A 23,510-nucleotide genomic window follows, 5' to 3' on the forward strand; every position below is an offset into this window, starting at 1 on the left:
ATTTTCGTCTAGGATCTTTATTTTATCAGTTTTATGTGCAAATGATCTCATTGTCTCGAAAAATAATCCATTCTTTTTAAAAATGAAATGAAATAATTATTTTTGCTTATTATCATGAATTTTAGGCGCGATAAATTTTATGCGCACGTGACCTCATTATCTTGAAAAAATAATCTTTTTAATAAAAATTGTGACATTTTATCTATGTTAGAAATTTTGAAGGCTGTAAATTAGAAAAATAAATTTATTTATTTTCTTGTTTATTGTTAGAAATAAATGTGATATTTCTGCTTTTAGTAAAATTGTGATATTTCTTTCTACTATTTTGAATATTTAGACATTGTAAAATTCATGTGCAAATGACTGCCTTATTATTTAAAAAAATTGACATTTTTGCAATTGATTATAGTATTGTTGTGAAATGTTTATTTGTGGATTGATATCCCATAAATTGTGATAATTCCGTATTCTTGAATTTTTATAAGAGTTTTTCTATACATATTAAATTGACAATTATGCTAGAATGCCTTTACAAACTGCTACCTTTCTAAATTTAAGCCCAAAATATTTGATTGGTTATTTTTGAAATGTTATATAGAGTGATTGTTATTAATGGTTTAAGTGAAATTCATATTAATGGTTTTAGTGATATGTTGAGTACATGATATTGCTGCTTTCGAATGTTTAAAGAGATTTAGAAATAATTTAAGTAAGCAAGTGGACTCATCCGGTTCGCCGGTGAGGTATAAGTGGACCTATCTGGGACGCCGGTAGGGATTAAGTGGACTCATCCGGTACGCCGGTGAGGTATAAGTGGATCTGCAGGGATTAAGTGGACCTATCTGGGACACCGATAGGGATTAAGTGGACCCATCAGGACGCTGATGGGGTATATAGGTGACCTACTTGGGACGCCAGTAAGGTATTTTGTGAAATCCTTTGAATTATGTACTGCCGTTAAAAGTGTTATAAGCATTTCAATTACTCGGATTATACTTAATTATGCAATTATTGAAAGTGAAACTGTTGATGCATTTCTGTTAATAGATCTCATTTTGGAAAATATTGATATCTTTCAATCATGATTATTTTTAGGATTATGATGATCACTTACTGAGTAACCAAACTCATCAAACTATGGTAAACATTTTTCAGGATAACTACGGATTCATTTTGAGTGCTAGTCAAGATTAACCTTGGAAGATACTGTTGTTGTGCTAGCTTTCTTTATTTACTATGTAAGACCTCGCCACTGTAAATTTGTCCTATCAATAGATGTATATTTGTTTTGTCCGTCACATCTCAAGAATAACAGTATTGTAAATTCTTGGGGTGTGACACACGCCCTCTCTCTCTACTCTCTGATTTTCTCTCTCTATTCTCTCTCTTAAAAAGACCCTAGGGGGCACGCCCCAACATAAAGACTCTCTCTCTCTCAAGATCTAATCTAAGGGTTGGGAAAATTAGGGTTTGAGCCTAATTATTTTGGAGTTAGAGTTTTGTAGAGATTTAAGGGTGGTTACCTAGTTTGGCCTAAATTAGCTTTTTCGGTTCAAGATTGAAGCTAGACCGCTGATCCCGTGCCATTGAATGTGGTGACTCGATGTGGGGTGTAAAAAGCCCGATTGAGGTAATCGCCCACATCTTTTCTTTTAATTGTTTGTTCTTTTATTTTATATTCTCAAGCACAATATTAGGTTATATGAATGGTATCAAGTAGTTGAGATTTATTTTATTGATGTGTTGTTTATTTTTAGAATTTCTATTGTTTGTAATAAGACCATCTGTGAGTGATCTTGTTGCCAAAATTATATGAGGTGATTATTATTTTAAAAAAAAAAATTGTATTTCCCCGGCAAAAGATTACATAGGTCTTTTTTTCATTGGTATCAGAGCTAGTTTTACTTAATTGCCATTAGGAATCTTTTCTTATTTTTTGCTTGAGAATATAAATATAATGGCTACTCGTACCTTCATCTCTGAGATCTTGAAAATCGAAAGGTTTGATGGGACCAACGTTGCTTCATGAAAAAGAAAAATCAAATTTGTGCTCTATGAAGAAAACTTGCATGAGAGGTACTCTTTGAGGACCGACCTCATCGTCCAACTGACGACTCATCTCAAATAATTAAAGATGAGTACGCCAACTGAAAGAGGAGGAACTTGAGATACAAGCACATTCTTTTATGTGCCATGACTGACTAGTATGCTTATGAGTACGAATCAATCTATACTGCAAGTGAGATTTTTAATAAACTTGAAAGAGAGTATGTTGAACCCTCTCTCATGAAGCAAACTATGGCTATGAGAAGGTACAATGATTTAAAAATGGTAAAAAGTACCAAGTTTGCATATCATGTGCACATGTTTTATGCGTTAGTCAGAGATTTGGAAGATACAGGCTTGAAGCCTAATGAATCTATGCAAGTGATTCATTTAATGAATTCTCTTCCTAATTCATGGGAGACTTTCATATCTTCCATCTCTACTAGAAGAAAGACACTAAAATTAGAGGAACTTATCACGACCATCGAATCTGAAGAAGAAATGAGGAGTTCAAGGCAAACCCCAAGGGATGCTGTGTATATGGTAAAATCTCAACTATCTTTTAAATTTAAGAAAGGAATGAGAAGAAATATTTTTGAGAAGAAAAGATATTTCAAAAGAAGATATTTTTTAAATAAGGGAGCAAAGAGGGAGACTCGAACTTATTTTATTTGCAAGAAGGTGAGCCACATAGCCAATAGTTGTCGGTTTAACTAATTTAGTGGAACTAACAAGGAATTGACATGTGTAGTTTTCGAGTCTATACTAGCTGACCCCAAGGAAGCTTCTTGGTGTCTTGACTCGGGAGCTATGACCCATGTCACAAACACCAAGGAAGTTTACCGTCCTTTCACTCCTATGGGGTCAGGACAACAACATATTTATATGGGAGGAAATCAGAAGACTGATGTAATTGGAGTTGGAGATTTTGAGTTGAAACTAAAGAGTGGGAGCACATTGATCCTAAAACAAGCACTTTATGCTCTTGATATGAGGAAATGCTTGCTTTCGATTCCTAAGATGTATATGACTGGATTCATAACCACTTTCATTAGGGAGAAGTGGTGGTCAAGAAGGGGAAAGATGTGATCATGACTGGACGACTTGTAGACGGGCTATTTACCATTGAAATAAAAGAGAACGTTGCTTATGTCTCGTCCTCGAATGAATTAAATGTTACCCTATGGCATATGACGTTATGACACATTAATATCAAGCGAATGGAAAGATTAAAAAGAGACGGGATTCTTCATAATTATAAGGGAGATTTATCGAAAGTGTGCGAGTCTTGTGTGCAAAGAAAACTAATAAGGAAAAATACCACCAGGGCAAAAGAGCTACTAGCGTATTGGAAATCATTCATAGTGACATAAGTGGACTTATGAATGTCACCACCAAAAGTGAAAAAAGATATTTTATCTCTTTTATAAATGACCACTCGCGATATAGCCATGTGTACCTAATTAATGCAAAATCAGAAGCCCTAGAAAAATTCAAAGAATATAAGGCCCAAGTAGATAATCAAACCAACATAAAAATTAAAATCCTTAGAATAGATAGAGGAGGGAATATTCATCTGACATTTTCAAAAAATTGTGCATCGAAAATGAGATCATCCATCAGTACATCATGCCTTATAGTACTGAACAACTGGTTCAATTCGGCCTTGATGACTATGGTTCATGCATGCCAAGCGGTTCGAGTTCTAGGACATCACATCAGTCATCAGTCTCTACACTTCAAAAAATTAAAAAAAACTAAAATAAAAATACAGTCAATGTTTTGAACATCAATCGGAAAGTCAATTTTTTTTTTAAAAAAAAAAGACAAAAAAGAGAGAGAAAAAAAAAACTATATTTGGAACATGAAACCGAAAGACCTCCAGACCCCTGCATAAAATTACCATTATGATATGGACCGTAAATTTCGCTCAAAAATAATTTGAGACCATCAAATAAGAAATCCAGTAATGAAATCTTCCTTGCAATCGCCATTGCTGATGACACAAAATGGAAAAGGAGCTCATGTATTGTAAAAGCCTGTAATAAAGACTCTCTGTTACCACCACGCCAATGGCATCTCCCACTTGCAGACCTTCCCTTCCCTACCATCGGACCACCGAAACTGATATCATCACCTCCACAAAGGCCCTCCAATCTCTCATCAAATCCTCCCACTTCGACCAGGCCCTCTCTCTCTTTCGTCGGATCCTCTCTCTCTACAAGCCCGACCCCTTCTGCCTCCCCCTCGCCCTCAAGGCCTGCGCGAACCTCCCTTCACCGCTCAGCGGCCGCGCCCTCCACGCCCTTGCCCTCAAGTCTGCGCTCCGCCCGAACCCCTTCGTTGCCTGCGCCCTCCTCGACTTCTATGCCAAGTCCTCCTCCTCCCCTGTCTCCGCTCTCTCTGTCTTCGATGAAATCCCGAACCCAAATCTTGTCACTTACAACGCTCTTCTCTCTTGCCATGTTCGGCTGGGCCGAGTCGACGATGCTCTTGACCTCTTCCGCTGCATGCACGTTAAACATAATACTTCGTCGTATAACACTATTATTGCCGGTATGTCACGCGCGGGCCGGCATGCTCATGCTCTCGAATTTGTGCGTCAGATGTGTACTGCAGGCGAGCGGCCGAATCTGATTACGCTACTGAATGTGCTGCCGGCGTGCGCGAGCCTTGCAGCGCCACACACTGTCCGTGAGGCTCATGCATACGCTGCCCGAGCAAGTTTGTACTGGAACGCCCAGCTGGGTAGTGCACTTGTTGAGGCATATGGGCGATGCGGGTGCCTGCACTATGCCAGACAAGTGTTTGATTCGATGCCTGTGAGAGATGTGGTAGCATGGAGTGCGCTCATCTCGGCCCATGCTCTTCATGGCGAGGCAAAGAACGCCTTACTTATTTTCGATCAAATGGTGAAGGGTGGAGTCAGACCAGATGGCCTGGCGCTCTTGGCAGTGTTAAAAGCATGTAGCCATGGTGGGCTTGTGGACGAGGCATTGAGATTTGTGAGAGAGATGGAGGTTATGTATGGTTTGGAGGTGGGAGTTGAGCATGGAGCATGCGTTGTGGATGTGTTGGGGAGGGCCGGGAGGCTGGGGGAGGCGGTGGAGGTTGCTAAGGTGATGGGGGAAGGCGCTGGGGCGAAGGTGTGGGGGGCGGTGTTGGCTGCATGCAGGGTGCACGGGGAAGTGGGAGTGGCGGAAGAAGCGTGGGGAAAATTGAGGGAGCTGGAGGGGTGGAATGCGGGAAATTACGTGTTGATGGCGAGTGTTTATGCTGGGGCTGGGCGGCATGAGGACGCAGAGAGGGTGAGGGGGGATATGAGAGAGAAGGGGGTTAGGAGCTTTCCTGGGTGCAGTTGGGTGGAGGAGGTTAGTGGTTGAGAGAGAGAGATGGGTGTTCTTCTACTCGAGAAAGAGTGAGAAGATGATTAGGGGTGGCAAACGTGTTGGGTCGACCCAAACCGGGTCCAAATTGGACCCTTTGGATCCGACTCGACCTGACCGGTTGCCACCCCTAAAGATGAATTGGGTTGTTTTTTCACCCTTCCCCGGGGAGGAGGTAATTCACTAAGAGAGAGCCGCGAGGATAGTTGGAGGTAAAAGAGAAAAACAACGTTGCCTAGGTAACAGAGACACAAAGGGTGTGGTTTCTATAAAGTTTCAACTTTTAACAATTCAATTATGGCGCAGCTCCAAATTTTATCATATAATTTTGGTGTAAAAAATTCTCAAAAATTATATTAAATTTTATTTTTATATCTAGTTATAAAATTTTAAATTTTAATATTTTTTTTTCATATTTATACATCATCAATTAGAGGGTTTTTTAACATTAAAACAACTTTTTTCGATAGATTTTTGATGTGCATCTTTAATTATATATTTTAAGATTGCAACCTTATATAATCTCTTTCCTTTTTAAGTAAATGTTTTGAGTGTATTAATATTGAGGGGGAGAGACGTTAGTCTTTGGGAGATTGCCAAGATACCATATGTAACACCTTTGCCAATCCAATTTTTGTGGGTTGTTGGACTTCACGAATTGTGGAATCCATATCAGAAGAAATATAGGTTTTAATTGTACAAATAAATGAAATACGTCTCATTATTCCAGAAGAAAGATGAGATTGGTATGTAAAGATATCTTTTGTGGGCAACTCATTCGAGAATTTAATTTCAAGTATAAAATCCGTCCCGCGTGTTGTCCAAATAAATTTTGAAGGTTAAATAGTGGTAGCTTTCTTCTTTTTTTTTTCTTTTTTTTTTCTTTTTTTTTTTGTGGGGAAATCGTAGATATCCCCAGAGTTTTACTTTTTAAGCATTCTTTCCAAATATTTTTTATACCACATAGTTTTTCTTTGCAACCACTCTTTAAGTCAAAAAAAAATTAATTTTTTGAACTAAAATATCCTCCCCCCACCCCCACAATTGTAACCCATATTTTCAAAACATAACAACCGACATGTGTTGGTCTGCATAAGTGTGTCAAAAATATGCCAAATTGGCTGTATACAAGTTTTGTTGCTCAGGCACAAGTTGAATATAGAGCTGGTCCTGAACAAAAAATGCGTTGAATCGGCTCTGTACAAGTTGTGCCTGTCCGACATGAAATATGCCGTTGCAGAGGTTTATGATCCAAATGCATACGCGGTCCCATGTGCATCTATTGCAGCTTGGCCCATTGATCTAGTTGGTTATGCAGTTGTTGAGGTTGGTTCATCGGGCCGAGTCCATTCAGTTGTAGGACTAGATCCATATTGAGTTAGAGTAGAGCCTATAGAAGCCCATACCCAGTCTCTTGGCCCATTGATCTAGTTGGTTATGCAGTTGTTGAGGTTGGTTCATCGGCCGAGTCCATTCAGTTGTAAGACTAGATCCATATTGAGTTAGAGTAGAGCCTATAGAAGCCCATACCCAGTCTCTTGGCCCATTGATCTAGTTGGTTATGCAGTTGTTGAGGTTGGTTCATCGGCCGAGTCCATTCAGTTGTAAGACTAGATCCATATTGAGTTACAATAGAGCCTATAGTAGCCCATACCCAGTCTCATCTGGTGCAACTCCATGTGCTAGATAATAGCCCATACCTAGTCTCATCTGGTATAACTCCACAGGCTAGATAAGTCAAATAGTAGGGTCCGAATGGCTCCGGCTCTTCAACATCTCCTCATCATCATCCTCATTGGCTCTTCAACATCTCCCCGTCATCATCCTCATCGTGCTCACCTCTAGCTCATCTGACCATCATCATCTGGCTTAAGTACTCCTCAACATCTCCCCATCATCCTCATCGTGCTCACATCTAGCTCATCTGACCATCATCATCTGGCTTAAGTACTCCTCAACATCTCCCCATCATTATCCTCATCGTGCTCTCCTCTAACTCATCTGACCATCATCATCCTCATCGTGCTCTCCTCTAGCTCGTCTGACTTAAGAATGAGAAAGTGGAAAACATAGCCAAAACTTATCTCATTTGACTTAAAGAGTGAGAAAATAGGGAACATAGCCAAAACTCGTCTGATTTAAGAGTGAGAAAGTGGGAAACATAGCAAAAAAAAAAAACGCTCTAGTTCATCTGACCTAAGAGTGGAAACATAGCCCAAAAAAAAAAAAACAAAGGGTCTTTTGGTAATAATAAAAAAAGAAAAAACACTTCTAGCTCATCTGACTTAAGAGTGAGAAAGTGGGGACCATACCCAAAAAAGGGTCTTTTGGTATAAAAAAAAAAAAAAAACACTTTTGTGTTTGGGGGTGGTAGTAAAAAAACAATATTGAAGTTAATAATGTGCTATAAAAAAAATGTTGAGCGACTACCCTTAGCACATACTAATTGAAGTATAGCTTTCATTTTTTTTCTTTTTAATGGACAAAACAATTGGGATTTCCAATTTTCATAGTTTTCGTCATGATAGTGTGAATGTGTTGATAATCATCTCATCATTTTTAGTACACATTGATTTCTCTTACCAGTATCGTTGCATTTCACAAACATCATGGAAAATGGGGCTCCCCTCTATTTCCATCAGTGTTGATGACGAATTTATGATTCGTTTAAAATAGTGGTTATCAGCCTGTGGAAGATGGGAAAGATTGTTAGACAAATCAGCCGGGTCGAACCGGACCTGGCAAGGTTACCTGAAACCGGCCCATGGCCGGGTATGTTCAAGGCCAGTTTTGGTGGTCAAGTTCGAAAAAGATTTACAAACAATTACTAAAATAATTTTAAAAATAAGAAAATTATTTTTAATGTGTTTTATATGTTTTTAATCATTTTGGCAAAGATTGGAAAGTATTTTGGCCATAAATATTTATTTTTACATTTTTTGTTCTGTTTTGGATTATTTTTAAAGGGTTATGTTATGGTACTCATAAATATGAGCATGTCCTTGATATAATCAACATATTTGACACTAATTGCTCCTTGTTTTGTGATACAATTTTTTTGAGTAAGGGCATTTTTTGTAATTAGGAGAGGTAGGATATATATTTTTATAAAAAACTAATGGTATTTTATTAGTGATTAAGAAGCAGTTGTTGCTCCATGTGGGTAGAAGTGGCAATGGACCCAAGACCCAACGTCTTGACCCGGGTCTGGGTATAGGTCCAAAAGATAGACCTGTCGGGTCGGATCTGGTCAGGGTCCATAACTTGGTCAACTTGGACTTGACCCACACCCGACCTGAATAGTGATTATTTAAATAAATATAACTATATATTTTTAGTTATAACATTTAAATAATACATGTATATATTTAACATAATATTTAAATATATTTGTTTTTTTTGGTCGAGTGCAGGTCCGGACCAGCCTGACCCGACCGGTCGTTTTCCTTTCATGTGGGTGATGTCACACTTCATGTGGATGATGCCATCTTGAACTATAGTTAATAAATGCTTCTCTTTCGTTTAAGAATTTTTAGTTACGCCTGATTAATTATCTAAAGTACCCTTAGATAAAAAATTTACTATATGGTGGGAAACGGTATTAGTATCCAAAAATTTAAAGAAATGCTCATACATGAGTACTGTAATACAACACATTTATAACATAACCCTACTCACAAATTGATTTTTTAAAGGAAAAGTTTATATAAAGTTGCAACCTTAAAATGTAGAATTAAAGATGCATATAAAAAATCCATCGGAAAAGGTTGTTTTAATGTTGAAAAATCTTTTAATTGATCATCTCAATATCGAGACATGTAAATATGGAAGAAAAAATAAAGATTTTGAGTCCCAGAAATAATGCTTCTTGCAACGCATTATCTAGACCGTTCATTTTATTACGAAGAAAATAGATTTTCAAATAATCCTAAGAATTTTTTACATCAAATTTACATGTTATGATAAAATTTGGAGGTGTTCCTTAATTGGATTGTTGAAGGTTACATCTTATACAAACCACATGCCTTTTTTAAAATCTTGTTTAATTTTAATTTAAACATATTTTTAATTTTATTGTAATTTTTTTTTAAAACGCTTCTTTTGCCTAATCGATACCTGTCCAACTCGGGACAAACTTAGAATGAGTAGAGGAACTCTTAGGTAGCTTTGGAGAGAGAAAATGAGTTCTAAAGAGCACTGTAAGAGGGAGGGAGGGAGGGAGGGAGGTTTTTCGATATATTTCGTTCTTATAACTTAAGAAAAGGGAAAGTATTTCTTAAATCCGGTGCTTTATGTAAACCTTGATTCGTGGTTTTTATGGTGTTCAAATGAACATTAGTGTTATATCACAATTGTGTTCCTAAGCCACCTTAAAATCCACTGCGCTGTTCTTAATGTACATAATTTCAAATGGCAAAAGATGCTCTCCAACTTTATGTTCATAAGATTGAAGACATGCTGAATAAAAGTTCTACACAGTCTATTGGCAAATGCTGCAACCTGAGAAAGTGGTTTCCTGGAGGCCTTTTAGCTTGTGATGGACTTACCTAACTGACCATTCTGATTCATATGTTGTCTTTTAAGGATGCCTTCCTGATTTCATGTAAATAACTTATTTAGCTTTGGGAACTTATAGTCTAAATGAGGGTATGACCCTTAATAAAACATAATAGTTGAGAAAAGGCTTTGACGATGACGAATTTACTTAGCTTTAGATGTCCGCTAGTGTTAATGTTGAAGCACAACTGTTTCATGGAATCTCATCAGCCTACTCCATAATCGTTAATGACATATTTCATGCAAAACCCTACCATCTTGAAGTTCGATCATATCCAATCCTATCTGGTAAAGTCAGTTTTTCCAGTTTCAGGAGTAAGAATGACCTTTTTGGATGCCTATTTATAGGCATTTTTGTTGAATTCTTCAGTTTAGTTGAAGACTATCAATTGTTAGTTCATATAGAATGTGGAGTTTATATTTGTTCCAATCCCGACTTCGGTTGTACAACTCCCTCTCAAATTCATTTGTGCTGTAGATATTTATGCCAGGTAGCTCTTCTTTTCATGTAGATTGCAATCAAAATGAAAGCATCTTTGATTTATTGATGACATGCATTATTATTTATAATACTTAAGTATCAATTGGTTTATAAGGTGACTATACAAGGACATCTATAATTAGAACTGCATTGTGGAAGGCTCAAAAAGGACAAGAGGTAGGCCCAAAAAGACATAATTGGAAGTAGCGAGAAAAGATATACGGATTTATGGCCTCACTGAGGGTATGACTCTTAATAGAGTAGAATGACGGATCAAGATTCATATAGCCATCGCCAATTAGTTGGAAAAAGGATTTGACGATGATGTTGATGATTGTGACAACTCATCTCCAATAGTAATTGCATAGAACTTTTTTCATGGATTGCAGATCTAAAATGGAACATGATCAGGTAGGCAGGGAAATACGGAATTCAGTACATGTACTCGTAGACCTAAAACTTGGATCATTGCCCCAAGAGAAATACACTTTTTGTTTCAAATAGTACTTTATCTTTTGCAAAACAAATATTATCATTATTTGTTCCTCTTGGGAAGCAATTGGTCAACAAAAAGTGGCACAATAAAGATGGGCACTCCATGCTAAGATATCTTAGTTTAGATTACTCCCCTTATTGAACTTGTTTGAGAACCCTTGATAAGTGACTGTCCAACACACTTAGGTATACCAGTAAATTCTCCTATAGAGCTCATCCATCTAAACTCTCCATCCACAATTATATCTTAAGTTGAATAAATTTACTTTTTTTTGTTTTTTTTTGTCCCTTACATGGTCCACTATTCCAAGAGAAAGATATGAAAGAAAGGGAAATCTCAACCTAATTGAAATCCCAACTGCTAGTTCAACTGAAGCTTAACGACATGCCAACTAACATGACGAGAGAGGAGAGCTTAAAGACAAGCCAACAATATGGAGAGAGGGAGAGAGAGAGCTTTCAAATTGTGTTCAACTGGTTTTTGCTAGCATCATGGAGGTGCCTCCAGATTCAGGGGTGTGACTCTCTAATTACATATAAAATCTAAAACAAACCACAAAACAAACAACATAATTACATGTAGCTTATGCATAATAATACATGAATGTATCTATGTACAAGATCTTCATTGTTCAAACTGGTGGCAATGCTGGTAGAGGCTTGGAATGGGAGTCGACAAGGATTGACCAGAGAACGTGAACATCCTCGTAAGGGCACGACTTCACATCATCGTATAGAATGTATATCCCTCTCCCTATAAAGGGATGCATATAAAAAAATAAGATCATTTCAAAATCGCCATTATATGATAAATCATAATACTAATGCAAATTTGAGGCATAAAACGCAAAACGCACAGATGAGAGTATGGGTTTAGGGGAGAAAGAGACTGACTGTTGTTTGCTTGTGAGAAATGGAGGCGTTCCCAGAGCCTTCTCAATGGAGAGAGCCTTCTCATTAGAGAGATGAGAGATTGCAGCCACCCCATTTGGAGGGGCACCTGAGATAAGCTAGAGGTGGCTCATACGTTAGGGTCAAGAGGCCAAGGAAATAGGGAGTCAGAGAGTTGCTTAAAACAAGGGAAGTTCAAGGACACTGTCCCATCTATTTTTCATTCCCTTGAAGCTCAATCATGCAATTAAACATATATTATTGCTGCTACATCCCTTTCTACCTTCCCTATTTTTCTTTGCCTTTTAGCACAATACTCTCTCTCTCATTACATGAATCCACAGTTCTCATGCCCATAGGAAAACTATGGCAGAATACTCTCTCTCTGCCCCCACCAAACCTCACCTTTAACCCCAACATACGCAGGCATATTCCTTATTTATGAAGTTCGGTTCTTTACAACTTTGAAGTGCACCTCTTCCTCTATTTGGCTTCTGCCAATGTTTTCATTGTCTGGTGCCTCTGTGAATACCTTTGAGGAAATTGATGGGTTTTGGTTCTGAAATGATGATATGTGGGTTTTTCTTTCCACATGGAGGAAACTAGTTCATTTTTCTTTTAAGGACACGGTTTCTATGAGTCCATGTAGAAATGAGTCGACTCTTAAAAATCTATTTTTGAGATGATTTTCGGATCTAATTTTTAAAGACATGTAATCTACAACATGGAGATCATGAATGTACAAAAATAAAATAAAATTTAAGAAATAAAAATAATGATTTTATGAAAAAAACATTTGGACCATTAGTTTCAATTGTTTTTAGATGGATCACCTATTTGCATCAATCTTTAAGATAGATGCTTTATACCTTGGGACCGTATGTTGTAGAAATGCAGTCTAGCCTGCATGAAACAATTTTCCTTATTTTAATGGACCTGTGGCTATGAGAATTTGGAAGTGGAATAGAATCAAAATAAAAAAAACAAGGCTAACTTACCTAGGACAAAAAGGGAAACGAGGATAGAGTTACTCAACCAGTATACCCTTTTCTTTTTCTTTCTTTTTTTTTTCTTTTTCAGTATACCTTTTTCTCTTTAATGTTAAAGTGAATATTCAGTTGCCTTGTATGTTAGGGGTACTTCAGAAGGTATGTTATAATGCATTACTTGAATAGTGCACCAAAAAAATGTTTTTCATAAGCTGCCAACTTAATTAAGCGGTTCAAATATTAAAGCCATATTGTCAAATACCCTTCCCTTTGGCTGAGGTAGAGAAGCACTTCAGCTAATTGGGAAGACTTTTAATACTTTATAAAAAGTAAAAATAAAGATTAATAAATAAAATTTTGACCAAAATATTATGGGCGGAGATTCACTCTCTCGAGTAAATCCCTACCTAAAGATATATGTTTTTAGGACCTCCTCAACCTAGTGACCAACTTCAAATAAATAAGGGGAATGATATCATGTCACCGTGTCATAATAATATAATTGTAAATATCCTATTTTCGGTTGAAGGAGTTCCAGGAAGCCAAGACCTTAGAAAACTTAGAGTATAGGCCTAAACCTTTACTAGACCAATCCCTAACCAAAACTATGAAATTCGTCCCACCAAGAGCCCATCCTTTGGCCTAAACTAGACTAGGGACCATACTATTTCCATACACCCTAGGACCATCATTTTCGTATACTATAGCCCATCCCATGCACCATAGAAGTTAATAAACACTCCATTAAAACCATCTAAAACAAGTCTAAACCTACCTAAATGGCCTAAACCCACCTAAAACTTATCTAAACTAGCCAATACCTTTAATTCTAGGTCAAACCCTAATAACACCATACCCCCATTAAACCTTAATTTGACCCACCTTTATGACATTTGAAACTCCTAATTCAAACTCATTACCACCACCCAAATGCACTTAAATCAGCTCATTCACATATTGAAAACGTCCCAACGGATATAACAAGGCAAGTGCATGAAACTACAAAATTGTGGCGTTCACCATGTTTGTCTAACACCTATTTACGCATGCGTAATAGTGTGTTTCGCAAGAGATCTACGACCCAAATTGAGATGTCACTTGCAAGAGCCATTATCTAGGTCCCAGCTTATAAATATAGATCCTCACCTACATATAGGGACCCCAGATTTGAGAGAGTTAGGCGAAGCCCTGTCACTCTACACACTGAATCCTGAATCCTTAGAAACCTTAAAGCCAAGAACCCTAATTTCCCTTCTCATAGATCTCTCAGCCTACTTTGGACCTCTGAAACCTTATCCTAACCTAGGATATACCCTCTAGCCAATCAAATCATACACTCTTAGTTACCATCCATGGGCCCTAGACTCTTCCTGTAGACCGTAGGTTTAGTATCCCATTTAAACCTAGATTAGCACCGACTCAATCTTAGCATTGTTCCATTCCAATTGACGAACTCTAAGAGGCGAAAGAGGTCGGTGCACAATCTCAAATATGAGCAAGACCACCAACTGTGGGTGTCGGGCCTTTGGGCCCGATTTCAAGTAAGTTCATCAATTTTTCTTTTCTTTGTATTTCCATTTTGCATATTTAGTATAGTTTAGACCCTATTTCGAAACCATTTTCCAAATCTCTGCCCTTCTTTGCTTCTTGTTTGCGAATTTTCGTCCTCATCGTCCCATAAGCCGGTAATTGCCGGTGGTTCGTGAGAGAGAGTTGTCCTTAGGCTTATCTCCCTTTTGGACCACAATTTGATGGAGCTCCAATTGCTACCTTTGATTGACTCCGCTCGCGTTCGAAGGTGCTCGATGTCGCAGTCGAAGAGTCGTGCCCCGCCTTGCCACCCTCAAGCGTTGTTGTTGAACAATAATGAATGACACTTCTAGAAAACAATGATTTTGGCATTTGTATGACGTCAAAACTTGCACAAACCTTCTCTTCATCCTAATAATTAATCCTCAAAAAATAAAATTCAATTTGCACCCTAGATATGGTTAAAATGGGTGCTCTCCAACAACGAATCTAGACCGTTCATTTGATGAATTTCAAGATCTAAGTCTTTACAAACTCAAAATCATTTTTTTTATTTTTTAACATTATTCATCTAATGATAATAAAGCCATCTAAAGATATTGGAAAGGAAAAAAAATCCTTATAAAGCCTAGATCTTAGCATCTTATCAAAATGAATGGCCTATGTTAATTGCGCTAAAAAAATACTTTCTAGGTTATGTTTTCAAATTTTACATTTTATAATTATTCATTGGAATGAAACTAGTGTATATTAAAAAAATTAGGATCAAACAAATAGCCTTAATATTGTTTTTGAAGATTGTTTCATTATATTACTATACAACTGTTGTACAAAATCACTTCTTAATAAATAAAAAATTTTATATGCCCTATATATGTGCGTGAAAAATAACAAAATTGGATAGAGGCCATCCCATTTGTGGATGATCAGACCTAAGTATTTAGGAACTAAAAATCCAATTTTTTATTTTTATTTTTTATTATAAAGTGGATTCCAAAAAACGAGATTAAGAAAATTATTAGTATTTCACATAAGGGAGCAGATGCACAATGTCCACCCATGAGTGTATGCCATCCCACACTCAAATTCATAAACATGCGACTTAGAAAACTTCTTCTTCTCTAAACTATTCTTGACATTGTCAAAATACTGTCACATATTCATACTATAAGCAAATATTTATACAGCAATAGTTTTATGCTGGGCGGAGTTCGCTTCACTTCAGTTTGGCCTCTTTGGTCGAATTTAATAATATTGGTTTAAAGTTCTTTTTGCATTTGTTATACTGTGGAGTTATTCGTCGAAATAAGCTTGATTTTGGTTAAGGATATTTTGGACATTATATTCAAATGTAAGAGATATTTTGATAAATTTATGTTAAGGGTAATTTTGAAAAATATTTTTCGAAAAAGAATAATTTTGAATGATGCGTCACAATTCCAAGATTGAGTGCAATGCAAATTTAAATGTGAAATGTGTGAACTCTAGAATTTTCATGTGTATTTTTGTAAATTCGTTCAAGCACATAAAGGTGTATATTTAGAGAGGGAAAAAACTTCATTAAAAAGGTATAAAAAGAGTTTAGAAAAGTTCTACAAGGTCTAATGTACTATGCATTTATGATTTAGGTATAAAAAAATAAAATTAATTTTGTACAAACAGTTGAAGATCATATATATATATATATATATATATATATATATATATATATATATATATATATATATATATTACAAGTTACTTATTCGAACTTGTCCTGTTGTGTATTGTAACTTATCCTATCCTGTTGCGCAAGTTCGTTATTGTAACTTATCCATTGCAACTTATAGTGTTGTGCAAGGTATGTATACATGTTCTGGTCAGCGAGGTTTCAGTCCACCAGTTTGATCCTAGCCATAACAACGTTTGCTTTGAGCGAAGGAGTCTTCCGGCTTCCTCCATTGTTTTCAATTCATGCGCTAAGATCGCTTTTCAGCCAATCGCCTTGGGATTTCGAGTGGGAAGGAGCAACTGGAAAACAACCCTCCATTGTTTTCAATTCATGCCCTAAGATCTGTTTTCAGCAAATCGCCTTGGGATTTCGAGTTGGAAGGAGCAACTGGAAAACCTTTGCTTCAAGTATCTAAACCCAGCAGCCTCTGCCATCTCTGCATCATCTCAGAATCGCCGGAAAATTCTATTCAGAGCTCCCTTGGATCTGTTTTCAGGCATCCGAACAAAACCAAGTAAGCATAAATAAAAAATTAAAAAAACCCCAAATATTACTTTCTCTCTCTCTCTGCCTCTCGCTTCTGTTATCTTTCATCCGCTGTTTTTTTTTTTTTTGCAACGGCTGTTTTCTTTCATCCGAAGCATTCCATAGATTCGATGGCCTCCGTAGCCATGGATGAAACCTCGAACATTCAGCTCTGTTCTCCATGCTTTGCCCTTTTTCCTTTTGGCAATAAAACCGAATAGTTTCCCATGCTTTCCTTTTATTTGCAAAAGACACCTTGAATTAAGCTCATTGAGCCGACCAAAACAGTACTTCTCAAGTCTATATTCTGATATTGGACTGCGTCTTGAAAACGGTACTTCTCAAGTCTATATTTTGACATTAGACTGCGTCTTTTGATTGAAATTGTGGTGCTCGCACCATCTGCACATGTCTTTTGAAAAAGGAAATGTATTGGCCATAAAACTTGATGGGCATAACTATCCCGAGTGGCCCTTCCAATTTCAATTTTTTGTTGATGGGAAAGATTTGTGGGGGTATGTTGATGGAATTGAATATAAACCTGCTACACCAACACCAACAATGCAAAAATTTCTCATGGATCCGTGACTCTGTTGATGAATATTTGGAAAAGGTTTATCTGCAATTAAATGACGCTTTCAAATTCAGATATGTGTACCCATAGACAGGGAGAGAAAAAAAACATCCATGAATATTATCCTGGTAGATAAATGATAACAGGAAGGTGATGCAATTTCTAATAAAATTACCCTCAGAATATGAGTTCATTCGAGCCAATATTTTGAATGGTGAAACAATAGCCAATATGGATGCCAACCAATATAGATGCTTTTGGGTGAAATTCTTGAAATTCTTCGTGAGGAGACGAGAATTACGACACATGCCACCATTGAGAGAAAAAAGGATATAGAGTCTGTCTTTGTACCACCATTGAGAGCCACCATTGAGAGACCATTGAGAGCCACCATTGAGAGAAAAAAGGATATAGAGTCTGTCTTTGTACCACCATTGAGAGCCACCATTGAGAGAAAGAAGGATCTGTCTTTGTGGCTTTGTGGCTCAACAGACTAGCGGAAAAATCACTTCTATTGTGTGTTTTGAGTGCATAAACAGCCTCTTTGTGTGTTTTGAGTGCATAAACAAAGCTTCTTCCTCCCTACTTCCAAGTTATACCATAGGTCCATAGGCTGCTTATCTTTTTCTTTCTTCCCATCTTTAGTTCCCTGCTGCCACTTCAATAGATTGGTATTGCGTTAAATTTTTTTTGTCAAACTTTGGCCACTTCATTAGTTTGCCCGAATTACCTGAAAAGATAACTAGAAATTTAAAATATTACTGTAAGAAATCTTATGAAATTTCTTCCTTTTATTTTCTGTTTGAATAATAATCTTGTGCATTTTCATATCTAATAATAGGGTGGTTGATGCCATCAAAGCCATATCAATGGACGAAAGAAATGAAAATAAGAAGAACTAAAATTTAAATAGCTGGGTTCTACTTAACATTATTCAAGTAAAATATTAGTGGACAGGAGAAGAGAAAGCAAAAGATTCAGGTTGGGCCTCTAGAAATTTAAGTGTGTATTGAGACTCCTGGCATTTTGATGACTCACCACTAGAGGACTGTGTGTGTATGAGAGAGAGATAGATCAGAGCAGGGAGAAGCAAGAAGTAATGCCCTTTATTGTTGGGAGGTTTAAACTTTGTCTAGGAAGCTGTAAGGAGGTTGCGAAAAGCAACCTTGCTGACAACTTTGTTCCAGTTGGGAGTTTTAAACTTTGTCCAGGAAGCTGTAAGGAGGTTGCGAAAAACAACCTTGCTGACAACCTTGTTCCCCTGGGTTCAAGGTTTCCTATGGAAAGAAATTGCCTAAGGAAACCTCTGCTGAGAGAGAAGGCTTCCTTAGATTTGTGGTTATTGGATCTTCCTTAGATTTCTGGCTATTGGATCTTTCTACCCACAGCCTAAGGATATTGTGAACAGTTAAAGCCTCGAAAATAGGGAGCACAAGCAATATGTACCTGCCTAGCAGCAGGAAAGATACTGTTATTTTTGAGCTTTGCGGAAGAGGTCGCAAGAATCTATAAAAATAGGCTTAGAGATACAAATGTATGCCATTAACCATTTCAAAATGGTCTTCTTATTCATGGGTTTCTCTGGTTGTCCCAATTAATTCTTGGTACCTCTCAACAGGCATTTCACATCGTGCTTGAAATTTTGAGGCTTTTGAGGATATTGACTATAGGTGTGGAAGATATGTAGATATTGATTGGAGGCTTATGGGAGGGCACTGTATTGATATTATGCCATTCAAGATTGAGAAGAATCATGGCGTAACCATCCCAGAATATAGGCTATAATGATGATGGTGAGTGTTGGAAACAGAGATTACATATTCATGTTTTGGAAGAGGACTGGAGAAAGGGTTTGGAGGATGAAACTGAGCAATTTTGAAATCCCTTCCATGAACCAGAGAGAGGGAGAGAGAGAGACTGGAAATGACAATCGAAGTGGCAAGTTTGCTGCCTGGTCAAAAGGGAACCCCCAATTACTCGCCAAGGCTTCTTGTTCCAAGAGAAACAAGTGGATTGATTTTGTCATCCATCAAAATGATAGATAAGATGATCAAAACAGTGTGGCTCCTAGTTGGTTTACTCCCAATTACCCAAGTCTTAAATTTTAAACTATGATACTGTAGGAGGGAAGATAACTCAGCCTCTAGAGTTGCCATGTTTCGGTTATGGACAGACCGGTCGTCTAGTAAATGGCAACCATTTATTGTTGACAGTTTAAAACTTCCTTTTACTAAAACAACATGCTAAGGTAGAGGACTGAAGTAGGAATTCAGTGAATGGTGGAGATATTGTTTCTCTCAAGTCCGAAGATGGTAATGAAGCAAAGTATCAGAGCTTACAGTGGAGACATAAGAAGAATGCTATAGTAGAAAACCCAAATTCACCCGAGGATTACCTCCTTAATGGCAGCCAAAATCCCCACTCTTTTTATGTCAAGACATCTCTATAGAATAGAATCTGCTACTTTTAAGTGTTGTGAGCCCATATTCCTTAAATCGACCACAAAAACATACCTTATAATACCAAATGAAACATGAAGTCCTGGAATGTTCATTCTACTGCATTGGCACAGTTTAAATTGTTCAGAATCCAGAATTGTTCGAGGAAGAGGAGGGTTATGTTGAAGCCTCTTTGGAGTGGCATAAAGCACTGGAGTTCAACCTCTAGTATCCGTCCTGCCCAGTATTCAAGAAGAGTTACAACTTAATAAATCTATTTTTTAGATGGATTTTAAGACTTAATGTTGAAGGACATGTAATATCTAAGATGGAGATCACGAATATAAAAAAATAATCAAATTTTAAAAACTAAAAATAATAATTCTAGTAAAAAAGCATTGGGACCATTAGTTTCCATTGTTTTAGATGGAACACCTAGTTGCATCCATCTTTAAGATGGATGCCTTACAGTTTTTGGACCGTATATGTAGAAATGCGGTCCAGCCCGCATGAAACAATTTTTCTTGAAGTAATAGACAACAATTGTTTCAAGCGGGCTGGACTGCATTTCTATAATATGTCATCCATGGGTATAAAGCAATGTGAATGCAAATAGGTGGTCCATTAAAAAACAATGGTAACTAACCATCCAAATGTTCTTTTAATATAATTATTATTTCTAGTTTTCAAAAAAAATTTCATATTCATGATCTCCATGTTAAAGATTATGTATACACTAAAAATTAGAATCAAATTATATTTTAAAAATATATTTATTGACAAGCCATCATTTCTACCCGCGAGCTAACCATGTCCTTGAATAGAATGCTGGAAACGTTAGAGGGATGACATTACCTATGAATATTAATTATGAGGGGCGTACAGAAGAACTCACAATAAAATGGAAGTTTGAAAGAAGATAAGCAGGCTAGAAACATAAGAGTTGCGCTGCCAAAGAAAGTTACAGTCCTCCTAGTAACATAAAAGGGAAAATTATAGATATCTCAAATTCAACTTTTTAGACATCCTTTTTACCCAAAAAAATTTGTATCCTATTATAAACCCCAATACTACTTTTCTTTATATTTATCCTCAAATAAAAAAATGAATGGGTTTAAGACAAAAATGCTCTTACTTTCTCTATTCTCATCTATTTTGGAGCTCTATTTTGGAGTCACATCACTTTTTTTACCCATACTTTCTTTTTCTCAAATTAAAAACCCATTTTCTCTATTATTCTTTGGTATTTCAGTCACACACCCAATCTACAGGACCGTATTGTGTTCTAGTAATATGGCTTATAATGTAATTCGACATAATGGTAAAAATATGAGTTGAGGCTAATTTCAGTCCAGCACAATACTAAAGAATGAGAAAGAGAATGAGAGAGAAAGAATGGGTTTATATTTTGAGAGAATGAGTGTAGGCAAAGTGTAGATAGAAAGAGTCATGTGATTACAAAGTTGAAGAGAAACGTGAAAGTAAAGATATGTTTGTCCTAAACCCATTGATTTTTTATTTGGAGCTAAATACATAACAAAATAATAATAATAACAATATTGAGTTTTATTTGCAGGTAAATACATATATATAAAAAGAAACAGTAACAATATTGAGTTTAGGGTGGATACAAAAAAGTTTGGAAACTAGGATGTATCGAATTGACGGTATCTATAATTTTTTCCAAACATTAATTAGTAAGTTACACCTAGTACAGCTAAGGAGGAAAGACTGACCCATTTGTACTCTACTTCCAACACGTGTAGTAGTGAAAGTCCATCACGAGACCCACACCCTGTTTACAAATCGGACTTAAGCTTTTAACATGGAAATATGAGCGGTTTAGAAGACACAAGGAGGAAGAAAGATCTGTCTTTCATGGTTAGGAAAGAAAAACCGGATAGCCTTTTATTATACAAGAAAAAATTCCCTCCACCTGGCATCCAATTAGTGGATGTTGTTTCTGAAAAATAAAGGCTTGTGATCGATTTATTTATTTATTTAAATAAATTAATCACAAATTTCATTAAAAAGGATATACAAGTACAAGTTACAGGGAAGGCACATCAGCTTCATCGTTACCTGCTATAGCAATGCACAAGTCACAAGGCCAAGGCCAAAAAAAAAGAGAAGAAAATTAAATAAATTTCATTGAACAGTCACAATAAAGTTAAAACCAGCTGGTCTTGGGTTGCCCTAGAGGATAATCATTGAAACTAAGTTTTAGACCATTCAAAAGGTAGCGGTTTTGAAATAACCTGAATATTCAGTTTTAGACCATTCAAAAGGTGGCGGTTTCCAAATAATTCGAATCCTATTGAAATTTTGACTTATTTTTGTCACCTCCAGGCTATGAAAAACCAGACTTTTGGGTATATCACTACAGTCCTTATGCATCGAGAACCAATCCATTGCCATTTGCAAAAGTATTTGATTTGAAAACATAAAGATCTAGACACACCTTCGAAAGGTTTCACTAGACAAGCAGACTGGTTCGAAAAGCTATTTAATGAAAGATGAAATAAAGAATGCTGTTTTTGGTTATCGAAAGATGTTTTTGTACTATAAATCTTTTTCAATACTAGAAATCTTTGTGAAAACTTAAAAAATTATTTTCATATCTGATTATAAAATTTAAAGCTTCAAGAATAGTGTAGATTAGGTAGATTTATGAACCCCTAAAATCTTGAAAATTGACTGTTCAAAAAATACACTACAAGAAGCACTATTTCCAATACTTCAAATCCTTTTTTGTTTTTTATGTCTATACAATCTTGAGTTTGAGATGATCGATTTGAAGAATTTTAGACATCAAAACAACATCTTCTAATGAAGTTTTTAGGTGAGCCTTAATTTGATTGTTGAGGTCTTCATCCTTATACAAACGTTTTCAAAATATAAAAGACAAAAAATATTATCGTATTAAAATAAATACTTTATAGGTCGAGTGTTGACCTAGGACGAATATTTGATTTAGGTGGAATGCTCTAAATCGGCGAGGGGAAGGCCCCAAAGGACATAAGTAAAAACAACTATAGTGACTTATGCACATATATGGCTTTGGATATAGTAGAATGATAGAGCATGAATTGTGTAGCCGTGTCACGCCCCAAGAATTTACAATACTGATATTTCGGAGATGTGACAGTCAAAACATATATGCATCTCTTTTTAGGACAAATTTACAATGATGAATTCTTACAAAGTAACAAAAGAAAGTTTAAGCACAACTACAATATCTTCCAGAGTTGATCCTGACGAGCACTTCAAATGAAACCGTAGTTATCCTGAAAAAAAATATTTACCATTATTTGATGAGTTTGGCTACTCAGTAAGTGATCATCATGATCCTAAAAATAATCATGGTTGAAAGAAATCAATATTTTCAAAAAAGAGATCTATTAACAGAAATGCATTAACAGCTTCACTTTAAAAAATGCATAATTAAGTATAATCCGAATAATTGAAATGCGTATAACATTTTAACGGCAGTGCATAATTCAAAGGATTTCACAAATTACCCTACTGGCGTCCCAAGTAGGTCACCTATATACCCCATCTGCGTCCTGATGGGTCCACTTAATCCCTATTGACGTCCCAGATAGGTCCACTTAATCCCTGCAGGTCCACTTATACCTCACCGGCGTACCGAGTCCACTTAATCCCTACCGGCGTACCGGATAGGTCCACTTATACCTCACCGGATGAGTCCACTTGCATACTTAAAGTATTTCTAAATCTCTTTAAACATTCGAAAGTAGCAATATCATGTACTCAGCATATCACTGAAATTATTAATATGAATTTCACTTAAACCATTAATAACAGTCACTTTCAATAATATTTCAAAAATAACTAGTCAAATATTTTGGGCTCAAATTTAGAAA

General features: G+C 36.5%; 1 protein-coding gene and 1 long non-coding RNA gene across 2 annotated transcripts; both read left to right on the forward strand.

The window, feature by feature from the left end:
• Nucleotides 1-3,832: 3,832 nt before the first annotated feature.
• Nucleotides 3,833-5,727, forward strand: LOC18448778 (Tetratricopeptide repeat (TPR)-like superfamily protein). Its single transcript, XM_006858844.3, has one exon. It carries the CDS (start codon nt 4,119-4,121, stop codon nt 5,427-5,429), a length of 1,311 nt encoding a protein of 436 aa, XP_006858906.1. The 5' UTR covers nt 3,833-4,118; the 3' UTR covers nt 5,430-5,727.
• Nucleotides 5,728-13,928: 8,201 nt separating this feature from the next.
• LOC148782727 (uncharacterized) lies at nt 13,929-21,760 on the forward strand. Its single transcript, XR_016052989.1, has 3 exons — nt 13,929-14,386; nt 16,239-16,600; nt 18,136-21,760. It is a non-coding gene; the product is annotated as an uncharacterized LOC148782727 (long non-coding RNA).
• The last annotated feature ends 1,750 nt before the right edge of the window (nt 21,761-23,510 follow it).

Source organism: Amborella trichopoda, chromosome 3, assembly GCF_054954075.1.
Source record: "Amborella trichopoda isolate Santa Cruz 75 chromosome 3, AtrichopodaSantaCruz75HAP2 v2.0, whole genome shotgun sequence".
NCBI lineage: Eukaryota > Viridiplantae > Streptophyta > Magnoliopsida > Amborellales > Amborellaceae > Amborella > Amborella trichopoda.

Bases quoted from the DNA above. Each gene is read 5' to 3' on its own strand.
- LOC18448778 (XM_006858844.3), top strand. From the start codon at position 4,119: ATGGCATCTCCCACTTGCAGACCTTCCCTTCCCTACCATCGGACCACC.